Source organism: Schistocerca americana, chromosome X, assembly GCF_021461395.2.
Source record: "Schistocerca americana isolate TAMUIC-IGC-003095 chromosome X, iqSchAmer2.1, whole genome shotgun sequence".
NCBI lineage: Eukaryota > Metazoa > Arthropoda > Insecta > Orthoptera > Acrididae > Schistocerca > Schistocerca americana.
This window is the reverse complement of record NC_060130.1, coordinates 12,696,855-12,718,571: the sequence shown is the minus strand read 5'-3', so window position 1 is coordinate 12,718,571 and position 21,717 is coordinate 12,696,855. Positions and strand designations below refer to the sequence as shown.

General features: G+C 40.9%; 1 protein-coding gene across 1 annotated transcript in view; it reads left to right on the top strand.

The window, feature by feature from the left end:
• LOC124554875 (molybdenum cofactor biosynthesis protein 1-like) overlaps positions 1-21,717 on the top strand; it is a 61,822-nt gene that overhangs the window by 23,813 nt on the left and 16,292 nt on the right. The window contains exons 5-6 of the mRNA XM_047128546.1: positions 5,240-5,385; positions 14,189-14,274. Coding sequence (XP_046984502.1) covers positions 5,240-5,385; positions 14,189-14,274 — 232 coding nt within the window. The remainder of the gene's footprint in view (positions 1-5,239; positions 5,386-14,188; positions 14,275-21,717) is intronic.

Here is a 21,717-nt window from a genome sequence, read left to right as displayed (position 1 = left end):
AAATTGAAGCAGGCAGTACGGGCTACCTTCTTCCAGAGACTGTCAGCTGATGATAAACCAGTACACCATCTTTGCCCTCCTGGATCTGGTTCATGGTGCAATTACCGCAATGCCCAGTACTCAAACAGGTCATACAGCCATAAACATTCTATCCCAGCAGCAGTTGTGGATATCATAAAACCTGTTTACAGAGACCTGGCAATCTGGAATTATTGAAGAAGTGTCTGCATTGTCAGACTCAAAATCCCAATGAGTCGTTCAATAATCTTATAGTGTCAGTGTTGTCGTAACTGCCGTCTGCGTCATGTCTGCTGTGCAGCGAGTTACGCTAATTTAAGTATTAACTCTATTTTTTTACTTGTCACTTCTTCTTCCATATGTTTTTGCTTTTAGGAAGCTTTTTATTGTCGAGTGCTAGTAATAGTGTTCCATAGATTTTGTGTTTGTTTTGAATACAGTCAGAGAGAGTCCGTTTAGTAAGCCATAGTGCCAGTAGTGCTAGTGTTTGTTTTCAATACAGTCCAGAGACAGGTAGTGCTATTTTCATTGTTTTCTACAGGAAGTGTCTAGTAACCACAGTTTAGTCAACTATCAGCCACCTTTAGTGAATTAGCAGTCTAGTTATAAGTTGATTAACTCTCTACAGTAAATTGATTTCTTAGGATGGATAGGATGTGTGACTGCTGTGTATGGACACAGGTGGAGCTGGCCACTGTTCGCGAAGAGCTGAACGTGTTGATGGCCGCGGTTACCCGTCTTCAGGCTGCTGCCTTGGAGTGTAGCGGCAGTGGGGAGTCTGGTGCTTTGCATGGTACACCCCAGGTGATACATGCTTCACCCACTGACCCTTCTGTCGACACATCTTTGCGGGTACCGGGCGCGGTTGGGCCACCCTCTTCCCAAGGGGAGTGGTGGGTTCAGCAGCATTCGCGGCGCACGAGGCGGAGGGTCAGTGTGGAGGCTGGCTGTGTGGCATCGCCCGTTCTGCCTGTGAGTGGACATGTGGCCACTCCTTCAGCAAGGTCTGAGCAGGCACATGGGGGGAGGGGTTTATTAGTTATTGGGAGCTCCAACGTTAGGCGGGTGATGGAGCACCTTAGGGAAATAGCGGAAAGGTCGGGGAAGAAGGACAGTGTTCACTCTGTCTGCTTGCCGGGGGTCTCATCCGAGATGTGGAGGAGGCCGTGCCAGCAGTGATAGAGAGCACTGGGTGCACCCGACTGCAAATTGTTGCTCATGTCGGCACCAATGACTCCTGCCGTCTGGGTTCAGAGGTCATCCTCAGTTCATACAGGCGGTTAGTGGAGTTGGTGAAGGCGGAAAGCCTCGCGGGGTGGAATCTCAGCTAGCTATTTGTAGTATCGTTCTGAGAACCGATAGTGGTCCTCTGGTTTGGAGCCGAGTGGAAGGCTTAAACCAGGGGCTCAGACGATTCTGCGGAGATCTGGGGTGCAAATTTCTCGACATCCGCTATCGGGTGGAGAAATGTAGGGTCCCCCTGAATAGGTCACGCGTGCGCTACATGCAGGAAGTGGCTACAAGTGTAGCGGAGTATGTGTGGAGTGCACATGTGGGTTTTTTAGGTTAGAGAATTCCCTCCCTAGGCCCGACAAGACACCTCCTGAGATGCGGCAAGGTAGGAGTAGACAAAATGCAACAGGGAATAACAATATTAATGTGCTAATAGTAAACTGCAGGAGCGTCTATAGAAAGGTCCCAGAACTGCTCTCATTAATAAACGGTCACAATGTTCACATAGTACTAGGGACAGAAAGTTGGCTGAAACCCGATGTAAACAGTAATAAATTCTAAACTCAGATTGGAATGTATACCGCAGAGACAGGCTGGAAAGTGAAGGGGGAGGCATGTTTAAAGTGATAAGAAGTGCAATAGTATCGAAGGAAATTGACGGAGATCCGAAATGTGAAATAATTTAGGTGAAGGTCACGGTTAAACCAGGCTCAGACATAGTAATTGGATGTCTCTATAGGCCCCCTGGCTCAGCAGCTGTTGTGGCTGAGCACCTGAAGGATAATTTGGAAAATATTTCGATTAGATTTGCCCAACATGTTATAGTTCTGGGTGGAGATTTTAATTTGCCCGATATGGACTGGGAGACTCAAACTTTCATAATGGGTGGCAGGGACAAAGAATCCAGTGAAATTTTTTAAGAGCTTTATCTGAAAACTACCTTGAGCAGTTAAACAGAGAACTGACTCATGGCGATAACATATTAGTGACAAACAGACCCGAACTATTTGAAACGGTTAACGCAGAACAGGGAATCAGTGATCATAAAGCGGTTACTGCATCGATGATTTCAGCCATAAATAGAAATATTAAAAAAGGTACGAAAATCTTTCTGGTTAGCAAAAGTGACAAAAATCTGATTTCAGAGTACCTGATGGCTCAACACAAAAGTTTTGTTTTAAGTACAGATAGTGTTGAGGATCAGTGGACAAAGTTCAAAACCATCGTACAATATGCGTTAGATGAGTATGTGCCAATCAAGATCATAAGAGATGGAAAAGAGCCAGCGTGGTACAACAACCGAGTTAGAAAACTGCTGAGGAAGCAAAGGGAACTTCACAGCAAACATAAACATAGCCAACACCTTGCAGACAAACAAAAATTACGCGAAGCGAAATGTAATGTGAGGAGGGCCATGCGAGAGGCGTTAAATGAATTCGAAAGTAAAGTTCTATGTACTGACTTGGCAGAAAATCCTAAGAAATTTTGCTCTTATGTCAAAGCGGTAGGTGGATCAAAACAAAATGTCCAGACACTCTGTGACCAAAAAGGTACTGAAACAGAGGATGATGGACTAAAGCCGAAATACTAAATGTCTTTTTCCAAAGCTGTTTCACAGAGGAAGACTGCACTGTAGTTCCTTCTCTAGATTGTCGCACAGATGACAAAATGGTAGATATTGAAATAGAGGGATAGAGAAACAATTAAAATCACTCAAAAGAGGAAAGGCCGCTGGACCTGATGGGATACCAGTTCAGTTTTACACAGAGTATGTGAAGGAACTTGCCCCCCTTCTTGCAGTAATGTGCCGTAGGTCTCTACAAGAGTGTAGCGTTCCAAAGAATTGGAAAAGGGCACAGGTCATCCCCGTTTTCAAGAAGGGACGTCGAACAGATGTGCAGAACTGTAGACCTATATCTCTAACATCGATCAGTTGTAGAATTTTAGAACATGTATTATGTTTGAATATTATGACTTTTCTGTAAACTAGAAATCTACTCTGTAGGAATCAGCATGGGTTTCGAAAAAGACGATCGTGTGAAACCCAGCTCGCGCTATTCGTCCACGAGAATCAGAGGGCCATGGACACGGGTTCCCAGGTAGATGCTGTGTTTCTTGACTTCCACAAGGCGTTCGATACAGTTCTCTGCAATCGTTTAATGAACAAAATAAGAGCATATGGACTATCAGACCAATTATGTGATTGGATTGAAGAGTTGCTAGATAACAGAACGTAGCATGTCATTCTCAATGGAGAGAAGTCTTCCGAAGTAAGAGTGATTTCAGGTGTGCTGCAGGGGAGTGTCGTAGGACCGTTGCTATTCACAATATACATAAATGACCTTGTGAATGACTTCGGAAGTTCACTGAGGCTTTTTGCGGATGATGCTGTGGTATATCGAGAGGTTGCAACAATGGAAAATGGTACTGAAATGCAGGATGATCTGCAGCGAATTGATGCATGGTTTAGGGAATGGCAATTGAATCTCAATGTAGACAAGTGTAATGTGCTGCAAATACATAGAAAGAAAGATCCCATATCATTTAGCTACAATATAGCAGGTCAGCAATTGGAAGCAGTTAATTCCATAAATTATCTGGGAGTATGCATTAGGAGTGATTTAAAATGGAATGATCATATAAAGTTGATCGTGGGTAAATCAGATGCCAGACTGAGATTCATTGGAAGAATCCTAAGGAAATGCAATCCGAAAACAAAGGAATTAGGTTACAGTACACTTGTTCGCCCACTGTTTGAATACTGCTCAGCAGTGTGGGATCCGTACCAGATAGGGTTGATAGAAGAGATAGAGAAGATCCAACAGAGAGCAGCATGCTTCGTTATAGGATCATTTAGTAATCGCGAAAGAGTTACAGAGATGTTAGATAAACTCCAGTGGAAGACTCTGCGGGAGAGACGCTCAGTAGCTCTGTACGGGCTTTTGTTGAAGTTTCAAGAACATACTTTCACCGAGGAGTCAAGCAGTATATTGCTCCCTCCTACGTATATCTCGCAAAGAGACCATGAGGATAAAATGAGAGAGATTAGAGCCCGCACATAGGCATACCGACAATGCTTCTTTCCACGAACAATACGAGACTGTAATAGAAGGGAGAACCAATAGAGGTACTCAAGGTACCCTACACCATCAGGTGGCTTGAGGAGTATGGATGTAGATGTAGATGTAGACCAAAAAATGTTTTTCTTGTAATGAAGACACTAAAGTGGGGGTCAGTCATGCTGTTATTGCTTTTAATGATGGCAACATTGGTAGCGTGAAAGTGCTACAACATATGGGAATTAATTCTGGAGCAAACTGCATCAGAGAATTTGAATGGATGGACAAAGTTTGCACTGGTAAAGCAGAGTATGCAGCACAGTTGGCCACTACGGAGTCCAGAAAGAAGAAAACAAGAAAAAACTTAAAAAAGATCAAGAGGATGATATACAGTATGGTGCAGGGTGCTTCTGAGTGACTAAAAATAAAATGTTAAGCATATATTGAGTTACAGTCTATTAAAACTTTAAAAACTCTTCCTGAAAATTTACATTTTGTCTTGCATTTTTCCCTAAATCTCAGTAACTAATTCGAATAGCGAATTCAAATTTTCAGTATGTATCCTGAGCCTTCTGAACTAAAAGAAGAACATAATGTTATGTATAAATAAAATTATTTAGAATAACATACAAAAAAGTACACAAAATTTTAACTGTGTGATTAAAAAATTGTATTTCCAAAAGCAGTGGCTGAAATGCAATTATTGTAAGACTCAGAACATATAGTTTAATGTCCTGTAAAAGTTTCTTGTCAATGGCTACAGTTGTTCCTGAAATATGGGGAAGTTAAGTCACTAAATTTAACATTGTCAGGATATGGCGTTCAAACTCCCCTTAATGCACATTTTCTCCTTCCTCCACTTGGTGAGCAACACATTTATAGTATTTTCACAACAGCAGTAGCTATTTTCTTACAATTTCTTTTTGCAGGCATACCATGTGCCGGGCTTCAAGGGACATGTGGGATTTATTACCTCAATGAGTGAACACTTCTGTGGCACGTGCAACCGTTTACGGATAACAGCTGATGGCAATTTGAAGGTGTGTCTCTTTGGGAATTCAGAGATATCTCTCAGGTGAGTGATGAAACATAGAATAATCGTGTCCAAGTGAAAATTCATGTGAGGAAACCATAAAATTACTAGAAGACTGACAGACTGATCAGTATTTTACCTCCAGGAGGTGAAATTCCAAAACTTCTTATAGACACATTTGTTCCTCTTGTCCTCACATTAGTCATGGAGTCCGAGTGACCTTTGAGACCTTCAGAAACTTATCCCTCTTTCCTCTCTCATTAAGGAACTGATAGTTCCAAATGCTGAGTATAGAATAATACTTTCAAACTGTTTGCCATGCACATTAGGTATGTGGTTGGTATATGGAAGAGATAAACTGCAGTTAAATCCAGCAGGTATGAAATGAGTAATCTTTTCTTGAAGTTTTCAGCTTGCACCCTCCTCCCTCCCAGACATACAAACCAGATACCTCTAGCTAAATAATTTGTGAGTATATATAATTTGCCTCTGTCAACATCATGTTACACTAACCTATTTGTGAGATTAAATTAAAGGAAAGTAATCAGAACTGGAAATTATGTAAAGACATTTTTAGTTATGTCCCTATGTTGTAATAAAGTTAACACAATATTTCTGTCCATGTGATGGTAACTATGATTCGTCAGCCACTGTTGCCGAGCGGTTCTAGGCGCTTCAGTCCAGAACTGCGTGACTGCTACGGTCGCAGGTTTGAATCCTGCCTTGGCTCAGATGTTAAGTCCTATAGTGCCCAGAGCCATTTGAACTGTGATTCATGATTATCAGAGTCTATATGTTCCAAATAAAAATTGGAACTTCATGTGTATAAATGTACAAATTATTAGACAATGGGACCAACAACTAACACTTTTAAATTGATGACTAGACTAAGAGATTAATAATAGGAAAAAAACTGCAAGATACTTGGCGATAAGTTTGCTTCAGGACAAGGTAAGGGGGGTGAGGGGTGGGAAGAATCAGCTCTCTCTTTGTGAGCATACCAGAAATCCTTTATCAACCGAAGGTAAAATAAGATATAAAAATACAGGGTCAAACAATTAATTTAAGTATCTTAAAAACCAAATGACTAATAAAATTGGAAGCTAAGAAAAGTAAGTTCGTAGTAAGTAGGGTGAAACACAAGGGGCTGCAACATATTGCCATTGTTGTTTGACTTGTCTATCAAAGAAAAAAGAAATGGATCAAAACAAAATAAAAGTGAGAATGGAAATGTATCAGAAGCAAATAGGAATAAGCAAGGAACATATTCTTTAATAAAAAAAAAAAAAAAATGACCTGTGAGGCAGATGTTCCTACAATTTTATGTTCATAGCACAGCAGTCTGTGAAAGCAAAATATTTATGACATTGAAAAAAGAAAATCAGTGAGTGAAAAGTGTGTGTAGGTGAATTGTGGTGAAAGACTGGATATTGGAACTTCTGTTAGGCTGCCCAGTATTAGTTAACTTGGTAGTAAAGGAGCAAGTTTGCAAGGGCAGATAACTGTTTGACTACGTAAAATAGAGTGGGAGTATGGAAAAGCTAGTCCAAGATAGGATGAAAAAGATAACAGCAACTTAAAAAATGAATTGATAAGTTACCATGAACCCCATTCCAATCTAGTGAATGCAGTGGTTGACAATATCTTGTGACATTCGCCTATAAGGCTCAAACAATAATTGCTAAATAAAAATACAAAATGTTGACAAGACTGTATCGAAGCTGTCACTCTCTTTTGAAACAAGGGTGTTTAAACCAACAAACACGCAGGAAAGCAGGGACAACTCGGACACTAGAGGAGGATAGGAAGTATCATTGAAGGAGTGAGCATAAACCGTGTGGAATATGTGTGGTACAAGTAAAAAAAAAAAAAAAAAAAAAAAAAAAAAAGAAGAAGAAGAAGAAGAAGAAGAAGAAGAGGAAGTGGAAAAATCTTGATCTGGAAACAAGGGAATAAAAATTTGCCACGCGAAGAGACAATATGGTACTGTGCTGATGAGTGTGTACAAGTGGTGATATACAATATACATTGATAAAGGAACTCTGCATTGGGCCCAGAAGACCACGCAATGCCCTTCGAGAGATGTCCTCTACTATATATCTATGGAGAGTTAGGGGGTCAGTATACAACTCTCCAGGCTGTTATCAACTTCCAGAAGTTGAAGACACTGCTTCTCACTTGAGTAGCTCCTCAGCTGGAACTACAAGCAGAGTGTACCCTATTCCAGTCCGTCCACCGAGCAGAATTTCCCGGCTCTACAAGGAATTGAACCTGATCCCTTTCTATGGCACCCCTGTGGCATACTGACTGCATAGCTGTGGCAAGAGTCATAATATACACTTGTGAACAATTGAGTTATAACTATTCTGTTTATTGGGGAGAGAGTATGTATATTGCACCGTGAATGAAACAGTTTAGTGTATCGTAAATGGAATGTATTCAGACCTTGTACTTGTTGTGTGAGAGCGCGGTGTCTTAGACACTTGTAGTGTTTGTCTTAGCATGTACGGACCAGTGAGCCTTACTTTCTAGTATTTTTAATTATATATCATTACTGGTGCCTCTGGCACTTTTGTGCTGCAATAGCAATAGCTTGCAATAGCAAACATTGAGTCAACCATGGTTTTTGGATTAGAAGAAGAGGTCAACTGGGTTGACATTGGGAATAGAGTGATGGGAAGTGGACAATAAGCAGTTATATCGAAGGGTGCATTATTTGATATGTTCAGGTTAATTATAAAATGTGGATTGGAGAATTTTTCACGTTGAGCAGAAGTAAGTTTACAGGACCAGATGTCAAATTACACATGATCCGTGTGAATCCCTATAGTCAGCATGAACACTGGCACACAGAATAATTTATAGGTAGCCTTGCTGTATATAAAAAATCAGATTTGTGCTGAACTGTCATGAACAAACTGTCACTTCTCTGGAATAAATAGACTCTGATTTGTTAATTACATCTGTGTAAATGAAAAATATAGGAAAACATAGATTCCTGCTTACTGTAAAGCAGACATGTTACATTGTAGACAGGCACAATTAAAAAGGCACTTACACAAAGCTTTCGGTCACAGCCTTCATCAGCAAAAGAGATACAGAGAAACACACACATTCATACACACAGGCAAGCACATGTCACACAAATATGACTGACAACTCCAGTAGCTTGCCCCTAGCTGCTGGACTTGGCAGTTTTTTTTTCTCTGTGTGTGTGTGCGTGCGTGCGCGCGTGGAGTGCTTGCTTGTGTGTTGTGCCTGTGTGCAACTTTGTTTTCTTTACGGTAAATAGTGATCTATCTTTCCCTGCACTGTTGATATTCCTACCTGGAATTTCCATTGTTTAATCAGTGTAAATAAGAAGGACACAGTTACATATATTCTGTCACTTGAAGACTAATACATGAAGTAAGTGGACATTATTTTTTATTGCAGAGGATCTTTGTCACCACTAATTATTAATTTTGTGTTCCAGTTAATTAGACATGGTTTCATCCTTTCGTGGATGTGCTCTTTTTGTTAAATCTTCCTGCAAAAGATCTGATTTACTTCAAATTAATAAACCTGAGTATTCTGAAAAAGGAGGTGCAGCTTACAGCTGCAGTGTGACAGTTGATCACAGGGTGATTTTATCACTGCCATATCGTGGGTAACCATGGCTCGAGACACTTATTCTATAAGGGTGTGTAGTCATTGGGCTTTCTTGTACCACAGTGTCAAAGGTGTACTGTGAGCAGATTTACTCAAGGAAAATACTACCACAATCAGCAGAGTGAACTGCTATGGGCAACAGGATATCATTGACAGGGGTTACCACTGACTAGCATGGCTTTAGCAGCGAACAGGTGGGCCACAATGTAGCAAATGACTCACCAACTCAGTGACATTCAATAAACAGTAACCATTCATGCCACTGGGAACTGTCACCTCTTTGTGGGATACAAAGATGCAATCTGCACACTGCTCGTCACAGTTACAAAGATTAGCATTGGTTCGGAACAGCACCAGGGGATGCTCGAAGCATGCAGGAAGGTCGTCTGTCTGATGATTTGCGGTACATATTGCCAAGGTGGCAGGGTGCAAAATAAGGAGTGATCAAAAAACTTCCATTTGAAGGCTGCATAGTTCAGACCAGTATGCCACACACACACACACACACACACACACACACACACACACACACACACACGCACACTCGCACACACACACACACACACACACACACACACACACACACACACACACACACACACACATATCCATCCGCACATATACCCTGCTTGTGTCTGTATATGTGCGGATGGATATATGTGTGTGTGTGTGTGTGTGTGTGTGTGTGTGCGAGTGTATACCTGTCCTTTTTCCCCCCTAAGGTAAGTCTTTCCACTCCCAGGGTTGGAATGACTCCTTACCCTCTCCCTTAAAACCCACATCCTTTCGTCTTTCCCTCTCCTTCCCTCTTTCCTGATGAAGCAACTGTGGGTTGCGAAAGCTTGAATTTTGTGTGTGTGTTTGTTTGTGTGTCTATCAACATACCAACGCTTTCGTTTGGTAAGTTACATCATCTTTGTTTTTAGATATATTTTTCCCATTTGGAATGTTTCCCTGTATTATATTATATATCAGTGCTTTCCTCTCCCACAACTATCCTGTAGACCTTGTCCACAAACAGATCTCCCAAACAATACATTCCTCCCCAACCAACAACAATGTTACTACCCCCAGACCACACAGAAGCATCCCCCTTGTCACCCAATATTATCCTGGCCTCGAATACATCAACTAATTACTCCGCCACGGATATGAATTTCTCAAGTCAAGCCCTGAAGTGAGATCATCCCTTGACAATATTCTCCCCACACCACCCAGAGTTGCCTTTTGCCGACCCCCTAACCTCCGTAACATCCTTGTCAAACCCTACAATATTCCCAGACCACCTTCTCTACCCAGCGGTTCCTACCCCTGTAACCGACCCCGATGCAAAACCTGCCCCATGCATCCCCCCACAACCAACTACTCCAGCCCCGCTACTGGTATAACATACACAACTCAAGGCAGGGCCACATGTGAGACAGCACGTCATTTATCAGCTGACATGCCTGCACTGCACAGCCTTTTACATTGGTATGACGACAACTAAACTGGCTGAGCGCATGAATGGGCACAGACGAACTGTCCACCTAGGAGATGTCCAATACCCAGTAGCGGAGCATGCCCTCCAGCATAATTCTAGGGACCTAGGAACCTGCTACACCATATGTGCCATTTGGCTTCTCCCACCCAACACCAGTACCTCGGAACTGCGGAGATGGGAACTTGCACTCTAACACATCCTTTCATCCCGCCATCCCCCTGGACTGAACCTATGTTAACCAACCTCACTCCCATTTACTCTTTAGTCTTCTCCTCTTTCCCTTTCCTCTTTAGCCATTCACGCATCTTTTTATCCTACATAGTTGTGTTTATCTTTATACTATGTACCTCTTTACTTCTGTATTCATCCTCCTTGGTTTGAAGCTGGCACAGTAATTACAGTAGAATATCTTTGGCTTCCCTCTGACATCCATGCCTCCATCTTTGCTACCCTCCCTGTTTACCTTTCCCCTGTTGCTTCATAACCTGGGTTGTGAATAACTGAATCCACTTTCCCTTCTTCCCCTTTTTTCCCCTCTCTCCTCCCTGATGAAGGAACGAAGTTCCGAAAGCTAGGATACGTCAATTTTCTGTTCTGTTTTGTGTATCTATCGGCTGTACTGAGCTGAGGTAAGTACTCACCAGGCCCTCTATCTCTTTGTTAGTATTTGTTTCATATATATAAACACACACATACACACACACACACACACACACACACACACACACACACACACACACACACACACACAGGGTGATGCGTATTAACATTTAAAAACCTCCAAAGCACTGTAGATGACCCTGAGACAAGTAATTTAATACAAGACACATGGGATTACAAATGTTGGATACGATACAAATGTTGGGAAATGTGTCAAAAGCGAATGACAAATGTCACCAGATGATGTACCTTGCCATGCTTGCAGTGGTTGAGCCTCTTGGTCTGTCACACTTGATCATCCCAACCCAAGTCAAGTATTCATATCGTTGTGGCTACGGATACATGTGTGCGACTTTAGTGATGGCGTTCAGGATTTGCGTCTTGCATCTGGCAGGCAGTATTTTTTCATTGTGTTAAACAATTATGTATTTATATTGAAGTGTATTATTTTATTTATCGGTCTTGCAGTTTCCTTGATTTCTTGCAAAGTACAGTATAATGAAAACCTACCATATTGCATAACAAGTAGATGAGTGTAAACTTCAGAATAGCATCATCGCCATTAAATGACCTTTGTTTTCTTTACTAACTAATGTCTGTAAACAAAAAGAGAAGTGACAGAAGCAAAAAACACAAAATCAGAACTGCTTTTGCTTGATTACAGCAGGGACAGTAATTTTGTAACATCTACATTTACAACAGATCATATTTACAAAATGTTTTGAAATTTGCTCTGTTTTCTCAAATGAAAGTATTGCACTGCTCAATCATTCCTTTACACTCAACCCCGACTGCTGCACATGCTGTGGGGTATGTCATCTGGTTACGTCATATGTTCAGTGTTTCTCACCAATTTTTGGGGTATTTTGAAATTTACAAAAAGGCAAATGCAGAAAGTTATCACATTTTGCTGCACAATACCTGTGTCACAGAAAAATAATGTATACAAATCTTCTCAGATTGGCCACTGAATAACTTTGTGCAAGCCTCGCAATATTTCACCAACACAACTGTTCGTCATCTTCAGGTAGTGGTGGGTCCTGTCATCACTGCTGCAAGATGTGACTGGTGATATTCGCACAGCAGAATTGAAATTTGTCAGGCTAGAAGCAGGAGTACGAATGTGTGGACAGGCACTCCCAGTTGGATGGAAATGCCATTCATAGTAGCCTTCTGCTTATGTGTTGTGGGCAATGACTGCACTTCTGGACACTCGTGTGGTTAAAAGCTGAATTAACTCTCTGCAAGGTGCTGCATCAGGTCATACATCGGAGGATCTGGTTTCTACTGTTTTAATTTCATGGCAGTCAGTGCTGGATTCTGGGCAGTGCTTAGTCAAAATTCCATATTCCTGTTGGTAAGATTGCCCACCGTATGGCCTCTTGGGAAACGTGTGGTGCCCTGTATTCAGGCAGTGCTCTGCTACCACTAATTTACTGGGTGGCATTTTTGTCAGTGCTGTTGAACACAGTGTTCTTGCACAATGTGAGGTGTCTGCCCTATATAAGATTTCCCATAATGGCATCAGATCTTATATATGATCTATGTTTTCTAGGGTCAAGATTGTCTTTAACTTAACACAAACACTTCCTTAGTTTCGCTGGTAGACGAAAAACACACTTGATTCTGTTTCTCCTAGCGATTCTTTCTATTTTTGAAAACATGCCACTGAAATATGGCAAGAAAGCCATTTGCAGTGCTTGTCTAAGTATCTTCATTTACATCCCTACACTGAACTTGCTTTGCTCAGAACACATTGCAAATCTGTTTACAAGAATAAACGTTCTGCTGCAACACTGTTATTAGGTTTTACAGTTCACCAGGCAAACTGTTGGTATCTGAGATCACGTGTGCTCTATGTGCCAGGGAGTGTAAGACACTACCACATTGTGCAGGGTGATGGCAACTTTTGGACCGCAAATATAACTCTGCGTGTATCAGTTTGCAGTAGAGACTATGCCCCAGTGTTCTGTCAGCTTTTCTTCAAACTGTGACATCCAGGAATGGTAAGCTGCTATCTTTTTGTACTTCCACAGTGAACTGAATATTCAGATGGAGCGAGTGCAAATGCTGCAGGGACATAGGTAGTGTCTGTATTATGTGGGCCACACCACAAATGTCTCTTCAGCATTCTGCCAGAAGGAGGAATGTTGGATATTTACTAAGGGAAATAGAGGATCTCCCATGGGAACACTGTCCACTTGATTAAAGTAGTTGGTGTTACATAAGAAACAGGATGAGGTATGCACATGTTTAAACAGCACCACAATTTCTTTCTCAAACTTGCTGTTAATAACCTCTAATGAGGGCTGCAGGGGCACTTTTGTAAGTAATGATATAACATTTGAGCTAACTAAAAGATCTGAAAGTTCTAGTTTAAGCATCTTCAGGTATTCTATGAAATCCTCTGAATTCTAAATATGATGGTCATAGTCATCCACATGATAAATTTCAAAGCTGTCATGTGGAAATTGCCAGTTGCATCTTGCAGCAGTGATGGTGGAAATCACCACCACCTGTAGATGCCAAAACGTTGTGTCACTGAAATATTGAGGGAGGGACTTGCATAATGTTATCTGGTGGGGAACCCAAAGTGTTTTTGCAACAGATCTATCAGGCAAGCCTGAAAAGTCACATATACTCCAAGCAGTAAGTACCTGTCGTAAAATGATCACATTAGTGAGCTTGGCAATTAATTAAGAGTTTATCAATAAATTTGGCTTCATTTTGCAAGAAATTGTGCTGTGTTCCAGTACTCCCTCTTCAACAAAACTAATGTCAGTTTCTGCTCCACCTCTTCAGCCCAAGATCCTATGTACACTCTTGAGCATTTGTGTAAGATACCTGTTTATTTATAAAAATAAAAGTAACTTCTATCATGACTTTCCCATTCTTGTCCAGTGGGTTTGTTATCCTGCTGTTGCCTACTGCAGACTACAAGATTACTGTTGAAGATTTCTGCAAAGTTTTTCTTCCTTTTTAGTGTACCAACATTTCACTGTGTGGTAATTGCCTGGTACTGTTTAACGGGTGTTTTAACAGTTGTTTCAGAGATGCAATACGAAGCAAATGCAGTGAGGATGACTTGCTTGCCATGATTTGGGCAGCAGTGAGAAGAAGGAAGAAACAACATCGAGGTAAGATACATTACAGCAAATGTAACTCTATAGATAGAAAGAAAATTTCTGTTTAACAAGTCATAGCAAACATAAGAGCAAAATAGAACGAAAAACAACAGTGATAGAACCTGTGTTTTTTGTGTAAACTTGGATTTAATTTTTATTTAGTATTCATTCTGATTAATGCCCATTGGTCAACAAGATATTTCAGCCCTAGAATTTGGTTCTGCAAGGTCCACCAGATAACCATATATGGCTGTTGTAACTCCTTTATTGGACTTCAGAAGTTTTCCAGCAACAAATCTTTTTTTTTCTTTCTTTCTTTCTTTTTTTTCTTTTTTTAAAAAAAAGCTAAAATGCAGAAAACATCATAAAGCAAACACTCACAGAAAAGCATCAGTGTCCTTGAAACAATGGAAACTCCAGTAGGAATTTCAACAATATTGGAAAAGGCAGATTACTACTTACTGGTGAAGGCTGTGGCTGAAAGCTTTATGTAAGTGTCTTTTAATTCTGCCCATCTGCAGCCTAAGGTATCTTCTTTATGGTAAGTAACAGTCTGTCTTTTCCTTCATTATTCATTAGTGTTCTTTGTTTTTATTGCTGTTTAGCAAGCATCATGTGGTATATAAGGGATGCGAATAGCGTCAGATGAATCATCACTCTGGAGGATATGAAGGTGCTGCATATTGGTGTGAGACAGCATTATCTGATGAGAGTTTGAAAGAAACCTCATTGTGGATGTCCATTTGGTTGCCTGGTTAAACCTTGCAACATCTGTATTTTTGGAGTATTTGGATCTGACAGTGGCCTGATGTTGGAAAGTAAGGGCATACTCGTCATCAATGTTCCAGTTGACTACATGAGACCACTACAAGGGAGCATCACTGTGTAGTGTACTGAGTACATTGTAACCTGTTCACATCTGTGACTGCCATCTGAGAACAAGTACAGTAAACTCTCGTGCAGCTACACTTTTGGCTAGCTAGATTGACACTTGACAAGTTTCAGTTTGCGTGCACCTGGAGCCAAGCATTTGCTGGTGTTTTTTGGCAATCTGCTGCTAATCTGTGCACTGGTGTGTGTCAAAAGTCCAAGTATCGTCAATTCGTGCATGTGTTGGTTGAAGCTCTAGTGTGTTTCTTATTCGTATTGCATGGTTTCATGCCACTGCCATCTATTGGAACTCCTTGGTAGTACAGTACATACAGTATTGTTCTATGCAGCGCAATGTAGCCCTGTCAAAACCGACAATTAGAGTGCGCTGCCTAACACTTTCCACTTGTTGTCGGTACATCAAAGCTGAGTGTGTAACAGTGAATGTACAACACCCTGTTGTGTTGCCACGTGGGCTTGGGTAGAACAGAGGAAATGGCATAGATGTATCGAATGCTTTCATTTGATGGCTGCCACAGCCTGGTTTCAAAAGTCAAAAGTTTGTCTAGTGCATCTCGAGTGTTGTCAAGTTGTGCATCTGTGTGTTTCTGATTTGAGGTTTCGTGCTCCCACTATGTGCCTTAAAGTGTCCAGAGATAAAAGGGGCCAAAAACCATAAAGGACTCAGTCGAGTGTCTGTAGAAAGAACACTGAACGTGACTACAGGCACAAAACATAAAATGAATGTGATCTTGTTGGAAAAAGAGCTTCACACTTTGCAGAGAATTGATGCTGGTGAGCCACCCACAAAAGTTGCTGCAGAGTAGGAGTACAATTACTGATCGGAAGACAAATTGATCAGGAATTTAAAAATTTTGTTCCATCCAAGCATTGGGCAGCGCAGTGAAATCTTGAAAAGCAATGAGAAAAGGTGCACATCCTCAGTTAGAAGAGGCATTATTTTTGTGGCACGAATAAATAAGAGCCAAAGGTGTGTCAGTTTCAGGTCCTCTACTTTGTCAAAATGAGCTGATGAGCTGATTGAAGGAAAGAAGCAAGAATTGCTCGGAAGTAATGGCCAGCAGGATCGTTTCAAGAAGCAGCATGGCATTCATGAAATTGCCATCAGTTCCAAATCATTATCTGGGGATGAAGCTGCTACACTGATTTTAAGAAGAAACTGCACACAATCATTGACAAAGGAGGTTATACTGGCAATCAACTTTACAAATGTGATGAAACTGGGTTGAATTACAAAATGCTGCCAATGAAAACCCTTGCCTCTAAAGAAGAAGAAATGGCTTCAGGATACAAAAAAATCCAAGAAAGATTTACTGTCCTTGCTTGCAGTAATGCCACTGGCAATCATAAACTGTGTCTTACTTTAATTGGCAAATCCAAAACACCAATAGCATTTAGACACCAACCAACCAGTTTGCCACTGAGGTACATGAGTCAGTCTTAAGGCATGTATGAACAGTGCCATCTTCAGAGAGTGGTTCCAGGCAGAGTTTGTTCCAACTGTAGTAAATTACATGGAAGGAAAAGGACTTCCTTGAAAAGTGCTACTTCTCGTGGACAATGCTCCTTCTCACCCAGGTGATCTGCAAGATGGGGATATCAAAGTTGTATTTCTCCCACAAAATGTCACATCTCTATGTCAACCGATGGACCAAGGTATTCTTGAGGCGATGGAAAAACATTACAGACGCAAGATGCTGGAATAATTAATAGGTGTGATTGATGCTGCAGATGATTTTGTGGAAGCTCTTAAAAAAATCGATGTTTTAAGTGTCATTCATTGATTGCTGAAGCTTGGAATCTAATTCCTCCAGTTCCTCTTGTTAGGTCTTGGAAAAATACTCTTAGATCGTAAGGCAACCTAAGTGGTGGGAAGGAGGAGGCAACACCGAAACTCAAGCTGACATAATTTTGGTGAATTTACTGGAGAAGCTGGTTGTAAAGACACACACTTCGAAGACATTGAAGAGTGAATAGAAAATGGCATTTTTTCATGTGACTGAGGATGAAATCGTCCAAATTGTGACCGATCATAAAGTGTCAGAAGACTATGTTTCTGATGATGAATCAGAGAAAAATATTCCTCACACATTCTGTTATGAAGTGATCCAAACTGCCCTGGAGTACATCAGCCAACAGGCGGAGACGATTTATCTTGAAATAGTTTGATTTCAACGTTGGAGATGTATTGTTGCAGCAATAGTTTCTCAAGCAAAAAAACAAAAGAAAAAGACGTTTGTGACTTCGTTACCAAAAAATAAACTCTAATGAAGCATCCTAGAACTTCTATGTCCATAACTTAAAAAGTTTTTTTTTTTTTAATTTTCTTGAAAGTTCCTCTAGACAGACTTTTTGTTCCTTTGAGTAATCTCTAGATTTGTTTCATAATTTTGTTCAGTAGTTTATTTTTTACTCAAAAGAGTAGGTAATAAAATTAAAACTCCTGTTATTTCCTGCTGCCAAATAAGGGAGATTTTTTCTGTAAGAATGCAAAATAAACGAGCTTTGTTATACAGCACTTAAAAACTTTGAGTTTTCAATCATAGTTTGGTGCCTTTTTAACATGTCAACACAATTTTTTCAGTAAAAAAGTGCAGGGTTATTTGCAACCATATCAGTAACGTTTTACATACCCTACGCACGTTTTACGATCGTATTTCACAATATTGATGCAATTTGGAGTGTTCACATGTGAAAACAGGGGGACTTTGATTTATCTGAAATTTTTGTTATCGGAACCGGCCACCGTCCCGATCATTTAGGATAAACAGGAGTTCACTGTAATAGACTCCTTGCAACATGCTGTGTCATACTGCTAGGAGCAGCCAGACTATGGAATTGCCGTCCTGCACATAGGCTGCCATTAACACCCAAGCAAATGACTGCATGTGAAGTGGTGCCATGATCGAGAAGTACGGACTGCTAATGAATGGTGTCACATTATGTTCACTAATGAGTCCCAGTCCTGCACTGCTCCAAATGACTATCGTGGAGAAGTTCGACAGTGACCCGGGGAGATGGGGAGAGGTCCCATTCTTCCACATTTTGGGGGGGGGGGGTCACAAAGCAGTCCCATGGTGTGGGGAGCCATTGGGTATGACTTCAGGTCACGGCTTGTAATGGCTGAGGGAACTCTGATGGTACAGCAGTGTGTAATAGTATTGTGGTGCTATTTTTCAACAGGCCAGTGCTTGTCCACATGTAGTGTGTGTCTCTTTAAGTTGTCTGCGTGATGTTGATATACTCCTGTGGCCAGCAAAATCCCCATATCTGTCCCCGATAGAACATTATGGGACCAACATGGACGTTAACTCCATCCCACTGCCTGTATCCATGATTGCAATGTCCAGTTACAACAGTTGTGGATCACCTTTCTCAGGAGGGTATGCAGCAGCTTTACGACATCCTCCCGCACTGTCCAGGCCAGACAGGGTGCATTGCTGTGTTGATAAGTGGGCTCAAACTGATAAGTTCTGTGTAAATTTGACTCTGTTTTGTTATCACTGAAATAACATCGCATACCCTCTAAATTAGCTATGTTTCAATTTGTTTTCTCCCCACCTTCTGAGTGTCTCACTTTTTTTCAAGCAGTGTAATTTAAGACAGACATAAGTATATGAAAATGGGATGGCATAACACATTGCTATTCAACTATGCCCCTAAGAAAATTGTAAGATAATGGAGAAGAGCAGGTGCACTATTACACTGACTAGAATGTAAACTTAAAGATAGAATTATATTGTGTAACCTATACCGATGATGTAATACTAATTGACAAAAACATCACTGATGTGCTAAAGCAATTTGAAATATTAAGGGAGCAATCTAGGAAAATTGGACTAATAATTTCACCCGGATAAAAAATTAATGGACGATACCAAAATGGCACTGGGTGAACTTATATAGGCAACAACATAGTATTCGGTGATAAAGAGTTTAAATAATTAGGTGAAAAAGACCACTGAACATCATAATGAAAAGAAGGCATAGAATCCAGACTTCAGAAAATACAAACTGTCTCTCAGTTAACTAAAAGTATTTTTCCTGGAACTCTAAAATCTAACATTGCACAACAGTGATCAAATTAGAATTTCTTTATGCATGAGAGAGACTCTTTGTCCAACACAAGACATGAAAACAGCAAACTGAATTAGAAGAATGTAAAATTGTAGTAAAAATCTTAGGTCCAAGAATAAAAGTTGGAATACATCACACAGAACCCAGTGTGAAATCTCCAGGCAAATTCCTAAAAACTCTTGTTACAATGTGTCTCCAAAGAATCCAACTTGTGGGACATACAGAAAGAATGTATCCAAACAGGCAGCTCATTGGATTCCCACATACTTGAAAAATAAGATCCAACTGATGAAAACAAACAGGAAGAGACCTTACGAAATTGGAATCACCACATTTACAGTATTCTGATGTAGTGATGAGTCACACAGAGTGCAGTTTCACAGTAGCTTGATCGATGCTTGTACTTGTGTATGTAGTATATGCAAGTGTGTACAGCGTCTCTTCTGGTGTACTCACAATATGCTAATTTAGTGGCCGAGCAGTAAACCGGATCCCTACTCGGTTCCAGTGTGCTGTGCTAATTATTCTTCTTCACTATACATTTATGCTTGGAGCTGCAAGAGAGGCCATTTTCCGGATAGTGCCACAAAAACAACAAATTCTCAGATATCAGTTTAACTTAAACTCTTCAACATCATAGACAACATTTCACATTAATATGTTGCAGAACACTAGATTAGTGTTAAAATTGCCAGAGTAAACATTGTTCTCCATGTGACAGATTGTCACCCGATGTCCAAAATCGATAAATTTTATATCTCTGCACAGAGAAGCAGCTGGTTGCTCATTGTCATCTGTGGTGCTAATCAATGGGTCGAGCTCGTTGCTGGCACAGCGCCACCTCAGAGTAAGTGGCCCCTCATCCCAGCAGGTGGCGATGTTTAAACACCCGTATAGCTCCCAAGACTTACTGTGTCTGTGGATAACTCCGTCTCTGCACAGAACTTCCCACATTTCCCACACAGTGGGCCCTTGTGTCTCTTACACACAATAAATCTTCAAACTTATTTCATTGGCTAAGTTAAATTTCGAGTGTGACGTGCTATTTCGTAAAAAATAGCAAACGGTAGACATGGATGTTATTGTGACACTTTCCTAAGGCAACATTTGTGTATTACACTTGTAGAAGTGCACTGCAACATAAAACAGTAGACCGTAAGTTCAAACAATGGAAACTACAGGTTGGAATATCAGCAGTGTAGGAAAAGATAGAGTGCTAATTACCATAAAGATGGCACGTTAAAATGCAGACAGGCACAGTTAAGACACTTACACATAAGCTTTTGGCCACAACCTTCATCAGAAAAAGAAATAGAAATACACACCATTCATTCACACAAGCAAGCACACCACACACACACATGACCACCAACTCAGACAGCTCAGGCCAGAATGCTAGCCTGTAAGTTTGCTACACAATAAAATAATTATTCTGAGCTACAAGAAAAATGGATTCAAAGAACTAAACTGCTTGAAGAAAAAAAAGGGAAGCTCCCTGAAGCAACGTAGTTTCACGAGTGTGCATACCAGTGGTAAATTATGAGAGTCGCAACTCTCTGAAATGGATAAAAAGGTCACCAGATTGCATTAGCTTTGTTTGTGTCTCGGATTGTTACCATGAATGGTAGGAGCTATAAGAGATGTGAAGAGCGTAAGATGTTGAGTGATCCCTGTGAAGGACACAGATGCCCTGTACTTCTGTGAGTCAGCATTATCAGCACGTAACAAAATTTGAAGGGGCCTAATTGTGTGTCTCCATTTGCCAGGCTGATTGAATTATGCAGTATGCAGATTTGTGAGACATTCAGATGTGGTAGTGTCCCCATGTTGGACTGCTTGGGTACGTAAGGGCGGCTTGCTTGTCAGCAAGCTTCCGGTTGACCGTGTCTGACGAGCCCATGGGAGAATTGCTGCAAGTACGCCGAGCACATTGTAACCCTTTCACACCTGCACCTGTCATGTGATCAGCAGTGAGTCACATTCTACAAGACCCGCGATGACAGTTGTCAGTGAGTATGACAACGACATAGGGAGAGGGCGTTTGGGGCAGCATCGGATATGACTTCAGGTCACTCTGACAGCACAACAGTATGTCATGGACATCCTACATCCTCATTTGCTACCTCCATGTCCAACGGAGTTACAAGAGACAGACCAGTGAAAACATATCCAGTTGTTGACTCACAAAACGGTTTTGAACTGTGACGCATGTAGTCTTAAGTGAATCATTCATACAAAAAGAAAAGAAGAGGAAGCTAAAGTCAGAATGTGAAAAAATTTGAGAATGGAATAGATATTTGAAGACTTCACACTTGAAACTCCCAGTTTTCCTATTGTGAAAGTGCCTTTGTGACCATATGCATTTCACTGATGATAAACTTTTTTTTCCCCCTGGGTCTTGGCTCCATATTTTTTCATCTGGTTGAGTCAGAATACTTGCATAGTATTTGTGAGGTATTGTTTCAGTCTTGCAAGCTAATCTAAAAT